We start from the raw sequence: 13,806 nt of genomic DNA, 5'->3' as shown, positions 1-13,806 counted from the left end.
TGTGATACTAATAAATAAACTTTAAAAAAAGGTAAGGCTCGTAGCTGGTTTGCCAAGCAGAGCAATAATAGGATCTCTATACTGCCATTCTCTCATAACATTAAAGGATAGTTTATATGGATTGTTGAACAGAGGAAAAGAAATGGGAGCAATTAAAAAAGTTAAAGGATTACAATTAAACACATGTGGGTAGTTGTTTTGGTCAATAATGTCCTACCCGTAGCCATTGGTTCACTTTCAGTTTCTTCAGTAGCTTTTTCCTCAGACTCATTCTCACATAACACAGAAACTCTTCCTTTCCATTCATTCCTTGGCAGCAACTCCACAGCCACCACATCACCTTGAATGGCACGGTTTCGAGCCTTAGCGCCATAGATGAGAATGTCCATTTCCAGTTCTGACAGACAACAAACAGAAAAACCTTAGACAAACAAATCACTTTATAAAAGATTTTTTTTTTAAAAGTGTGAAATTACCTGATTTTTTATTAGTCAATCCTTGCATACGAACAAAGGCTTCCAACTGAGATCTGTGTTTGTTGACATTTAAAACACCCTAAGAACATAAAACATATCTATCAGTACACAAATTGTTTAAGAAATAAAACCAGAAGGTTTATGATGTAGTTAGACTTAGCATGACTTTCACCAATTTTCCGTCTGCTTTCAGTACCCTTTGATGTTGCAGATGGTTAAAAACAGATGAAACAAGGACTGAGAAGTTTCTGATTCCAACATACTGGGGGAACTAGGTTAACATCAGCAGAGACAGTCACTGACCCAAGTGGGTACAAAGAACAAAGAACAATACAGCACAGGAACAGGCCCTTCGGCCCTCCAAGCCCGTGCCGCTCCCTGGTCCAAACTAGACCATTCTTTTGTATCCCTCCATTCCCACTCCGTTCATATGGCTATCTAGATAAGCCTTAAACGTTCCCAGTGTGTCCGCCTCCACCACCTTGCCTGGCAGCGCATTCCAGGCCCCCACCACCCTCTGTGTAAAATATGTCCTTCTGATATCTGTGTTAAACCTCCCCCCCCTTCACCTTGAACCTATGACTCCTCGAGAACGTCACCACCGACCTGGGGAAAAGCTTCCCACCGTTCACCCTATCTATGCCTTTCATAATTTTATACACCTCTATTAAGTCTCCCCTCATCCTCCGTCTTTCCAGGGAGAACAACCCCAGTTTACCCAATCTCTCCTCATAACTAAGCCCCTCCATACCAGGCAACATCCTGGTAAACCTCCTCTGTACTCGCTCCAAAGCCTCCACGTCCTTCTGGTAGTGTGGCGACCAGAACTGGACGCAGTATTCCAAATGTGGCCGAACCAACGTTCTATACATCTGCAACATCAGACCCCAACTTTTATACTCTATGCCCCGTCCTATAAAGGCAAGCATGCCATATGCCTTCTTCACACAGGAACAGGAGTAGGCCATTTGTGCTGTCAAACCTGCTCCACAATTCAATTAGATCATGGCTCATCATCTACCTCAACACCACATCCCTTGATGTCATTAGTCTTCAGAAAGCTATCGATTTCTGTCTCGGGTACGCTCAATGCTCGAACTTCCGCAGCCTTTTGGGGAAGAGAATTCCAAAGATTCACCACCTTGAGTGAAGAAATCTTCATCTCAATCTTAAAAGACCGGTCTTAAAACTCCTTATCCTGAGACTATATCTCCTAGACTGGTTCTGGACTCACCAGCCAGGGGTACATCCTCTACACTGTAATGGCCGATAAGAATTTTGTAAGTTTCAATGAGGTCACATCATCCCATTTTTTGAAACTCTAGAGAAGACAGGCTCTCCTCATAAGACAATTCCGCCATCCCAAGGATTAATCTGGTGAACATTCCTTGCACTCCCTCTGTGACAAGTATATCCTTCCTTAGATAAGGGGACTAAAACGATACTCCAGGTGGAGTCTCACCAAAGTTCCAAACAGCTGCAGCAAGACATTTACTCCTGTACTCAATCCCCAGGTGACGAAGGCCTACATACCATTTGCCTTCCTAATTCCTTGCTGCACCTGCATGCTCACTTTTAGTCATTCATGCGCAAGGACACTCAGGTCCCTTTAGACACCCGCACTCCCCAATCTCTCACCATTTAAGAAATATTCTGCCGTTCTGTTTTTTCTACCAAAGTGAATAACTTCACATTTATTCATATATTTAATCTGTCAAGTTCCAGTGCATTCACTTAGCCTATTCAAGTTCGCTTTAATAGATGGCAATAATAGTGGCAAAGATTAGTGGGAACCTAGAGGATTGGGAAATCTTTAAAGGTCAACAGAAAGCCACGAAAAAAGCTATAAAGAAAGGCAAGATGGATTATGAGAGTAAACTAGCTCAGAATATATAAACAGATAGCAAAAGTTTCTACAAATATATCAAACGAAAGAGAGTGGCGAAAGTAAACATTGGTCCTTCAGAGGACGAGAATGGGGATGTAATAACTGGAAATGAGAAAATGGCTGAGGCATTGAACAGGTATTTTGTGTTGGTCTTCACAGTGGAAGACACAAATAACATGCCAAAAATTGATGACAGGAAGGCTACGGCAGGTGAGAACCTAGAAACTATTATCATGAAAGAGATAGTGTTGAACAAGTTAATGGGGCTAAAGGTAGACAAGTCTCCTGGTCCTGATGGAATGCATCCCAGGGTACTAAAAAGAGATGGCGGGAGAAATAGCAAATGCACTAGTGGTAATTTACCAAAATTCGCTGGACTTTGGGGTGGTTCCCGCAGATTGGAAAATAACAAATGTGACGCCACTGTTTAAAAAAGGTGGACAAAAGGCAGGTAACTATAGGCCGGTTAGCTTAACTTCTGTAGTAGGGAAAATGCTTGAATCGATCATCAAGGAAGAAATAGCAAGACTTGTCCCATTGGTAAGACGCAGCATGGGTTCATGAAGGGCAGGTCACGTTTAACTAATTTGATGGAATTCTTTGACATTACATGTGCAGTGGACAATGGGGAACCTGTGGATGTGGTATATCTGGATTTCCAGAAGGCATTTGACAAGGTGCCGCACCAAAGACTGCTACATAAGATAAAGGTGCACGGTGTTACGGGTAATGTATTAGCATGGATAGAAGATTGGTTAACTAACAGAAAGCAAAGAGTGGGGGTAAATGCGTGTTTTTTTGGTTGGCGATCAGTGACTAGTGGTGTGCCTCAGGGATCAGTGTTGGGACCGCAATTGTTTACGATTTACATAGATGATTTGGAGTTGGCGACCAAGTGTAGAGTGTCAAAATTCGCAGATGACACTAAGATGGGTGGAAGAGCAAAGTGTGCAGAGGATGCTGAAAGTCTGCAAAGGGATATAGAAAATCTAAGTGAGTGGGCGAGGGTCTGGCAGATGGAGTACAATGTTGGTAAATGTGAGGTCATCCATTTTGGTTGGAATAACAGCAAAATGAACTATTGTTTAAATGGTAAAACATTGCAGCATGCTGCTGTGCAGAGGGACCTGGGTGTCCTTGTGTATGAATCACAAAAAGTTGGTTTGCAGGAGCAGCAGGTAAATAAGAAGGCAAATGGAATTTTGTCCTTCATTGCTAGAGGGATGGAGTTTAAAAACAGGGCGGTTATGTTGCAGCTGTATAAGGTGCTGGTGAGGCCACACCTGGAGTACTGTGTACAGTTTTGGTCTCCTTACTTGAGAAAGGATATACTGGCACTGGAGGGGGTGCAGAGGAGATTCAATAGGTTGATTCCGGAGTTGAGAGGGTTGGCTTATGAGGAGAGGCTGAGTAGACTGGGGCTATACTCATTGGAATTCAGAAGAATGAGGGGAGATCTTATAGAAACATAGAAGATTATGAAGGGAATAGATCAGTTAGAAGTAGGGAAGTTGTTTCCACTAGCGGGTGAAACTAGAACTAGGGGACATAGCCTCAAAATAAGGGGAAGCAGATTTAGGACCGAGTTGAGAAGGAACTTCTTCACAAAGGGTTGTGAATCTGTGGAATTCCCTGCCCAGTGAAGCAGTTGAGGCTACCTCATTGAATGTTTTTAAGGCAAGGATAGATAACTTTTTGAACAGTAAAGGAATTAAGGGTTATGGTGAGCAGGCGGGTAAGTGGAGCTGAGTCCACAAAAAGATCAGCCATGATCTTATTGAATGGTGGAGCAGGCTCGAGGGGCCAGATGGCCTACCCCTGTTCCTAGTTCTTATTTAAACCTCCTTGGATCCTCCCCACAACTTTGTGTTCCCACCCAGTTTGGTATCATCAGCAAATCTAGAAATAATACAATTGGTCCTCACATCTAAATAATTTATATAGATTGTGAACCATTGTGGCTCCAACCCTGATCCATGTGATATCCCATGAGTAACAGCCTGCCATCCTGAGAATGATCCACTTATTCCTACTCTCTGCTTTTCTGTCTGTTAAACAATTCTCAGTACATACTACCATATTTCCTTCAATCCCATGAGCTCTAATTTTATTTACTAAATTCCTGCGCGTGACTTTATCAAAGGCTCTCTGAAAATCCAAATACATCATCTCCACTGATTCTCTTTCAAGGCTACAAGTAATATCCTCAACAAGTTTGTCAAACACGATTTCCCTTTCATAAACACGTGATGACTCTGCCCAATGTTATCATTCTTTTCTAAATGTCTAGTTATCACCTCCTTTATAATAAATTCTCAGATTTTCCATACCACTGACGTCAACTAAGAAATCTGCAGTTCTCCATTTTCTCTCTCTTCCTCTGCTACTTTCCAGTCAGCAAGAACCTTTCCAGAACCTGTAGAATTCTGAAAGATATCCACCAATGCATGCACTCTCTTTCTAGCAACCTCCTTCAACATTCTGGGATGAAGCTCTGTCAATCCAGTTAACTTTTCAACAACTACGCTTCACTAATAAAAAAATATATTTTAGTTCTCAGTTTCACAGGTTACTTGATCGCCTAGTACCTTTGGGAGATTTTTCTGTACCTTCTTCGATGAGGACAGATGGAAAGTAACTGTTCAGTTTTTCTGTCTTGTCCCGGTTCTCCACTACAAATTCTCCTGTCCCCACCTGTAATGGGCCCACATTTGTCCTTACTAATTTTTCCCTTTTCACATATCCAAAGAATCTTTATGCTCCTTGCTAGTTTGCATTCATTTTCTCTTTTCCCTTTCTTAATCAGTTTAATGGTCCTCCTTTGCTGGGTTCTAAATTGCTCCCAATCCTCAGCCTTTCCTGCATCTTTATAAGCCACTTCCTTTGATCTCATGCAATCTTGCACTTCTCTCATTAACCATGGTTGATTTACTTTTCCCTTTGGGTGTTTGTGCCTTAGATCATGTAATATTTCTTTAAATACTGACTATTGCTCATCTACCATCAGACCTTTTAGTGTATTTTCCCAATTTACCATAAGCAACTTGTCCCTATCTTCATAATTTCCTTTCTTCAGATTTAAGATTTATAGTTCATCCTGAAACTAACCACATTCAAAGTTAATGCAAAATTCCATCATATTATGGTCACTATTTCCCAAAGGTTCCATTACAGCACTATTATTAATTAGCCCCTTCTCATTACATAACACGAAATCCAAAATAATCCAATCCCTAACTGGCTTCTCAATGCTCCAGAAACTCACCTCGTACCTACTCCAGGAATTCCTCCTCCAGAGCATTAGTGCTGATGTGGTTAACTCAGTCTGTGCCTATTATTACTAGTATTACCCACATTACATGTATCGCTAGTTTCCGGATTCATACCATGCCCAACATTACCACTACAGTTTGGTGGCTTCTAAACAACTCCCACCAATGTTTGCTGCCCCTTGCTGTTTCTTAGCTCTGCTTAAATTGATTCTACACCTTGATCCTTTGATCGAAGACCCTCTCTTACTGATGTGCTGATTATGTACCTGATCAAGAGTGCAAACCCACCTCCACTTCCTTTTTGCCTACCGCTCCAGGGTTTCAGTAATCCTGTCATTTTCAACTACCATACTTGAACTTACTCCACCCAGTTGATTTTCCTAAACAAATTATCAATACTCAGGATTTTAAAAAAGTTTTTAAAAAAATAAACCATTCCTCCAGCAAACGCACATCAATGTTCAACAATACATTTTGTTCATGAAAGTTTCAAAAAAGGCAATGACTTCTGCAAATATTAACCCTGCAACATGTAATGCTCAAATGTAAAATAAATGTTTCCTGTTACGTAGCAAGAAGCAGACATCCACAACATAGACAGAAAAATATCTACATTCACCAACACATGGCATTAAAGGCAATGTGATCAGCTTTGTACAATTGTTAAGCTGTGCAAAGTTCATTCCGAGTTTTGCTGTGGAGACAATGTTTTGTGAGATTGAAAAGGAATATTTTATAATCAGGATGTGATTCTATCAGTGATCTCACCTGTATATATCTCCCAGATTTGATGCCAGCCTCCAGTATTTCAACAGCAAGATGCTCCAAATATTCTTTTCCATTCTTTTCCTGATTTTCACATTCTCGTTCTTTCCGAGACTGAACAATGGACTCGTACAGCTGATGCACAGCCTCCAAGTCAGGCCAAAAATTCTCCAGATAGCTCTAAAAAGAAAGACACTGATCAGAGCACAGGTTTGGTGTTTATGGGTAGTTCATTGTGAAGAACTGCAGAATCTGAAACAAAGGTAAGTGATTACATGGATGCAGCTGATATTTTAAGTATGCTAATATATGTGGGGGTGTGATGTAAATGGCATAGTGGATCAGCATAAAGTTCTCCTTTCTGTGGTGGAAGTTTGAAATTGCCGAAATGGAAATATCCATTCACGGGCAGCTGCAGGGTGTTCATAAATGTTTTATTCACATGCTTTTTAGGCATGTTCATAGCATTCACTGGAGACCAAAAATGTAACACTGATTTGAAGGTGGTAGAACATATTGGGGGAGTAGTGAGCTCGGTATATGGGACCTTGGGCTTCATAAAAAGAGGCATTGAGTACAAAAGCAGGGAGATTATACTAAACCTTTATAAAACTCAAGTTAAGCCACAATTAGAGTACTGGGTCCAAATCTGGTCACCACATTTTAGGAAGGATGTGAAGATCCTTGCGGTTGCAGAGGAGGTTTACCAGAATGGTTCCAAGGATGAGGGAGTTTTGCTACAAGGTTAGGTTGGAGAAATTGGGGTTAACCACCTTAGAGCAAAGGACGTTATGGGAAGATTTGATGGAAGTGTACAAGACTATCAAGATTATGACATGATGTGGAGTTGCCGGCGTTGGACTGGGGTGGGCACAGTAAGAAGTCTCACAACACTAGGTTAAAGTCCAAAAGGTCTATTTGGTACCACGAGCTTTTGGAGCGCTGTTCCTCCACTCACCTGATGAAGGAGCAGCGCTCCGAAAGCTCGTGATACCAAATAAACCTGTTGGACTTTAACCTGGTGCTGCAAGATCATGACAGGTTTAGGTAAAGGTAGACAAAGTAAAATTGCTCCCATTGGCTAACGTTACATGGATTAGGGAACATAGATTTTAGGGCAAGAGATGATGGAATGTGAGGGTGATGGAAGTGGAGACGATCAATAATTTCTAAAGGAAATTGGATAAGATACTTCAGGAAAATAAACTTGCAGAGTTTTGGGGATAGAGTTGGGAAATGGGCCTGACTGACCCGAGCTGGCATAGATTCAATGGGCTGAATGGCTGCCTTTAGTGTTACAATACTCTATGACTCAACAGGACATGTTCCTGTGAAATTAAGTTTATTTATTAGTGTCATAAGTAAGTTTATATTAACACTGTAATGAAGTTACTGTGAAAATCCCCTAGTCGCCACACTCCAGCGCCTGTTCGGGTCAATGCACCCTAACCAACACACCTTTTGGACTGTGGGAGAAAATCGAAGCACCCGGAGGAAACCCACACAGACATGGGAAGAACGTGCGGACTCCGCACAGACAGTGACCCAAGCCGGGAATCGAACCGGGATTGTGAGGGAACAGTGCTAACCACTGTGCCATTGTGCTGCCCCAAAAGGTCAGGAGATTTAAACTGCTTTTATCCCATTCAATCCCATTCCTGCATTCTAGACCATTCCCAGAACCCACAAGCCTCTTTAGTTGACTCCTAAAAACACGCTCGTTAATGTCTGAAAATCCAAAATCTGTAGATTTGCTTTCACACAATTCTGAAAATATAATTAAACCAAATAATGTAAATTGTTTGAGCACAACTGCCATCTAGTGGCAACAGTAAAGAATTACCATTAACAAACACATTCCTTTTTCACGAGTAGAAAGCCATCCTATTCATTTAATGGACTGTAATAATTGGAAAACATGGAGAAGAGCAGAGAGATGTAGACGTAAAGGAAGACAGCAGATACAGAAATAAGTTAAACAGCAGTCAAATAATTTTTTCCCCCAGATTTATCGGTAGCAGTGTTTTCTCGTTAGAGGTTGTGTGCTTTTAGTGACAACTCCGGAACTAAATAGTTTTTGATGCTATATATTAAGGATTGAGTTTGTGGTACTCAAACAATGGGCTTAAACATATACAACTATTTTAATCCAGAGCTTCAAGTATTTACATGCGTCAGATGTATCATTATTAAAACCTCTGGAAAATCCATAGAATACAATTTTAGTATTTCCCAAATAGCTGAGTCCTCTGAAACTTCAGACTTCACTGTAGACCTCCCCTTAGTGTGAAGAGGGTATTATTTTTAATATTCCTGGGGTTTGCGTTATTCTGTGAAGCTGGCTTGTGGTTGTGCATCTGTGTGCCTGTGTTTCCAGCCAATCCAGAAAACTGTCTGTTCTTTCACAGAGCAGGGTATAGTTTTAAAGTTTCTTGAACGTCCACAACTGAGTGAGAATGTTAGAAACCGCATGACGTACCTTCCCCACAGCAACAGTGGATTTGCCTTGTGGCATTACTGGAATTTTTATTGATAAAGGATTATTGCCCAAAGAGATGGTTATTTGGGAGTCTAGCCATTCCCCCAATAATATTCCCTACTTGTTCTTTAAGACTAATTTTAACTGTGTAAATGTAATCTTGTGTGTTTAAACTTTATTTTCTTAATAAATGTTTTATTCTAATATTTAAAATCCCAAAAATGTTACTGGAACTTGTAGCTTCTGACTTCAGTACATGTATCTTCTCATGATCGAAATACAAAAAGAAAATAGTTATAAGTTTGCGAAGTTTCTCTTTGGGATTTGGTTTGCACGGCTCTTACCACCTGCAGGATCATAACACTGGACGTCAATTCTCTTTCTCGACTGTTTCGAAGCCTGGGCTTTGCAACGTACCCAAGTCCCATCCCTTACCTCCCACCTTCTTCCCGTCTTCCAAGACGCCACATCACACAATTCTACAGTAACATCCTAGCTTAGTGAGCTCAATGACATTGCAGAGAAGTGGAAAATACCTTAAAAGAAACGACAAACACTCCATCCGTTTCACTCCCATACTTCTGAATGGCTTCTGCATCTTCGGTTACCATAACAACGGGCATCAGTCCTGCAAGGTGATTATAGTACCAGACTGTGGCATAGTAAATGCACCTAGAATAAATAAATAGCGTTTTTATTCTTTCTTTTGCATGATGAAATGTTGTTGTTTAGCATGCTGTTTAGGGACACAAAGCATAGCAGGGCTATCGGTACTAATCAACTTCCAACACAGCTCAGAACTCCATTCTCCCCAGTTTCCATTTCTCTCCCAATCATATTCCAGCAACAACCAAATGCCTCCACTCCAGATTCATAAAAATAACACTTATCACAAAAAATAATCCAGATTACTTCTGCATTCCCACAAAATATACTCCCAATACCTGGGTGGGATGCTCTTTCGGACAGTTGCCGCAGACTCGATGGACCGAATAGCCTCTTCTGCACCGCAGGGATTCTATGGTTTTACAATATAATTTCAAGATTTTTTAAAATGCTGCAAACATCAAGTTGAATTTCAACAACAAACCTGGTCTGCCATTTTTCTACAGATTCTCCCTGTTCTCTTGGTACATACGAGTACAGCTGGAATTCGTTGAAGAACATAACACATTCGTGACGAGCATCCTTCAGCAGGTTCCGTAGTTTGTTGTACTGTCTACAATGAAACAGCAAATGAGTGTAACCAGGTCACTCCAATGGTTTTTCCATTCTTAATCACCTTTAAAAATGTATCGTTCCTTCATCACACCGTTAGATCCTATCACCTTTTTCATTAGAGAACAGGGAAAGGGTCCAGCACTGACATTACCACTCTGCAGTCAGTCACCGAATGGTGCAGAAGTATGTGGGGTTGTCTCTTTTTGACAATCTCCCTCCCTGTCCATACTTTTGCAGTTCAAAAAGTAGAAAATTACGGTTTCCTTTCACCAGTTTTTTTTCTTTATACAAACCCATACTAACTCAGGAGATGAAATGTGAATGTTGGGGAGTTAATTTTCATGAAGTTATGAACAGTCCTTGTCTCTGTTTGTTTGCCCACACATCTAGGGGTCAGACGAGTCAATCTGAAATGGTCACTAGGACATGAAAAATAGAATTCCAATTTTCCCTCATGCACTGAGTTCCCAGCCATTGTCGGGTGATTTTTCATGGTATCCTTACTGAGATAAGAGACATAGTAACGTGGAAGATTTGCAAGGATAAACCTAATCCCAAGATTTCACATGTTGGTGCACCCGTATACAAATTAATGATGGGTTCCCATGTGGTAAAGTTTGCATTAAGTACATTGTTAAGTGGAGCCCATCCATAATGCATCGCACCCGTAACAATGCGATGCTGTCACCCTCAATTACATGCAGAGGCTCTAAAGCTGGTCTCAAACCCATACCCCATAACCCTCTGACACACAGGCAAAAGTATTTTCATTTCAGATTTCTAGCATCGGTAATATTGTGCAATGTGAAATGAGACTTGGTCCATCTTAAACCAACTTTTAGCAGGTATGTGTGCTCACTGTCCAACCAGCACTACAGGAAAGCTGCACACTTAACATTTAATCACAGATGGAAACATAGTAAATAGGAGCAGGAATAGGCCATTCGGCAAATCGAGACTGCTCCACCATTCAGTATGATCATGGTTGATCCTCAACATCATACTCTGTACTCTCCCCATACCCCTTGATGCCTTTAACAGTCTAGAAATCTATCTATTTCCTTCTTAAATGAGAAAACAACATTACTGCGTCCAGTCTGTCCAGCCTTGTCAGGATTTTATACATTTCAATTAGATCCCATCTCATTCTTCTAAATTCCAGTGAATACAGCTCAGTCAACCCAATCTTTCCTCATATGACAATCCTGCCATCACAGGAATCAGTCTGGTGAACTTTCGCTGCACTCCCTCTGTGGCAAATATATCCTTAGATAAAGAGACCAAACTGTCCACTTGGTCTCACCAAGGCCCTGTACAGCTGCAGCAAGACATCCTTTCCCCTATACTCAAGTCCGTTTGCATGAAGGCCAACATACTATTTGCCTTCCTAACTGCTTGCTGTACCTGCATGTTTGCTATCAGTGACTAGTGTATAAGAACACCCAGGTCCCTTTGTACATCAACATTACTCAACCTATCACCATTGAAATAATACTCTGCCATTCTGTTTCTCCATTCAAAGTGGATAACTTCACATTAATCCATGTTACACTGCATCTGACATGTATTTGCCCACTTGTCTAAATCACCTTGAAGCCTCAAAACATCCACCTCACCACTCACATTCCCACCAGTTTGTGTCATCAGCGAACTTGGAAATATTACATTTGGCCCCATCATCCAAATCATTGATGTATATTGTGAATAGCTGGGGTCGAAGCACTGATCCATGCGGGGCCCCACTAGTCAAAGCCTACCCCTTCAAAAAAGACCCATTTATTCCAAATCTCTGTTCATCTGTTTATCAATGTCAGAACGGTGGTGACATTTTCAGTTTGAATATCATCCATGCAAACATTAAAAAGATAAGAGCAGTGTGCCGTATCTTGGTGTTATTCTGTTCTGACTGAGTTCAAGTGTTCTAACATAAAACCCCAATTGATTTGTCTTTATATTGTATTAATTTTAACTTTTAGCCATTGTTAATTAGGTAAGGAAGTACAATTCTTAAATCATAAAGAGCCAAATATTGCTGGGAAAAAACAGCACATTAACTTTCTACCTAAAGTTATATAATGAATTAGTGTTCAAACGTAGGTACTTTAAAAAAATAATGAGGAGGCTAAAGGTGAGGCATCATTTATGTGAGGAAAACAGCAAAGTGGCATAAATCAACCAGCACATTCTGGAGATTCACAGCTCATGGTGTTTCTCTTTATCCTCTGAACTTGCTGGCTGATTTGCACATTAATAAATCCATGCAACGTTAACGCGGCATTATTTTTCCATGAAGATTTGAACCATTAACTTTAATGTTTCTGAAGAATGTTGAGGGGAACAAAGCCGGTGAAAAATGGTACCAGATCAAAGACAGATTTCTAATGAGCTTCACTTGGTCATATGGCAATATGTAATGAGAATTTTTAACAACATGAAGAAGCTACACTGATCTTGTTAGCCCCCCCAAAAAAGCAGTAACAACTTGTATTTGTACAGCACTTAAAATGTAATAACATGTAACAAGGCACTTCACAGGAACATTATAGAGCAATATTTGACACAGAATCACACACGGTAATATTGGGACGTATGGCTTAAAGCTTTGTCAAAGAGCTAAGTTTTAAGGAGCATCTTAAAGGAGAGGTAGCTGGGGGGCGTGGGGTGGGGGGTGGTGGAGGTTTAGGGGGTATTTCACCAACCTAGGTTTTTGATAGCTGAAGACATGGCCACTAATTGTGGGGCAAACAAAATAGGTAATTCTCAAGAAGCTATGCTTTGGAGAAGTACAGAGATCTCAGGGGGTTATGGGACTGGAGAAGATTACAGAGCTCATTAGTACGGAAGCCAATTTATTAACTGAAGAAATTAACATGGCATGAGTTTCAATTAGATTTTCTTATACATAGAGTTGTATGTTAACTTTTGGTGTAATCATGTAAAGTGAAAATATGCTGATAGGGGTAAGATGAGCAGCCCAAGTGGAAAGTATACAGTTAATACTTGCACCCATGTATTGTAAAACTATCCATTACTCTGCAGTTTAAAAATTTAAAGCTAAACATGTGAACAAGGCAAGGTCAGTTCTATACAGCTTGACATTTTGAGATGGAAAGTTGCAGTGGAGGATGAGGATATCAATTGGGAAGACTTGATGGACAATAAATACTGAGCTCTGAACTGCAGGGCATCAAAGCCTCTAACCATCAAGTATGGTTGTAAACACAATGGTTTTAAATGTATAACTAAGTACGATTGCATCTATTAATAAGCTCAACAAAAACAATAAACACGTCAAGTCCACATCTCAAGAACCTTACTGATTTTGAGGAATAGATAAAACATCTAATCATAAATAAAAACCATTCTCCAACTATCTGCTTACCAAAATTTAATCATCCTCAAGTTGGTTGCTTCAAACTAGTTACATCAAGCAATCTCCATTAAAGGGGAAAAGATTTTATATACAAGTCCCATAACAAATTGATTATTCACAGAATGTCCTTCTTTGACCTCTAACATTTGCTGATTTGGTAGAAATGGTTCCTATATCTTTACAGAACTATTTATAACAATCCGGAATCCCATACCAATGAAAAGTTTTCCAATTCTGGTATTTCCAAGTACCTTTGGATGTTTCACTGCATTAAAGGCACTACATTTTGACAAAAGGTCAAATTTCTTAATTATAAAATAAATAATTTACAG

At 40.3% G+C, this 13,806-nt stretch overlaps 1 protein-coding gene across 6 annotated transcripts in view; it reads right to left on the bottom strand.

Moving 5' to 3' along the window:
* Nucleotides 1-13,806, bottom strand: part of dis3l (DIS3 like exosome 3'-5' exoribonuclease) — a 48,212-nt gene that overhangs the window by 22,472 nt on the left and 11,934 nt on the right. For 3 of the 6 annotated variants that reach the window (XR_013500752.1, XM_078241151.1, XM_078241149.1), the window contains exons 3-7: nucleotides 9,971-10,099; nucleotides 9,417-9,552; nucleotides 6,405-6,581; nucleotides 477-555; nucleotides 218-397 (exon numbers count right to left, since the gene is read on the bottom strand). Coding sequence is in view for 5 of the 6 variants with exons in the window: in XM_078241151.1 (XP_078097277.1) it covers nucleotides 218-397; nucleotides 477-555; nucleotides 6,405-6,581; nucleotides 9,417-9,552; nucleotides 9,971-10,099 (701 nt within the window). In the remaining variant the exon portion in view is untranslated. Of the gene's footprint in view, nucleotides 1-217; nucleotides 398-476; nucleotides 556-6,404; nucleotides 6,582-9,416; nucleotides 9,553-9,970; nucleotides 10,100-13,806 lie in introns of those variants that run through there. The other 3 variants (XM_078241152.1, XM_078241150.1, XM_078241153.1) reach the window with 2 other exon arrangements.

The sequence above is a fragment of the Mustelus asterias genome, chromosome 24 (genome assembly GCF_964213995.1).
Source record: "Mustelus asterias chromosome 24, sMusAst1.hap1.1, whole genome shotgun sequence".
NCBI classification, from domain to species: Eukaryota; Metazoa; Chordata; class Chondrichthyes; order Carcharhiniformes; family Triakidae; genus Mustelus; species Mustelus asterias.
This window is presented reverse-complemented; position numbering and strand designations above follow the sequence as displayed.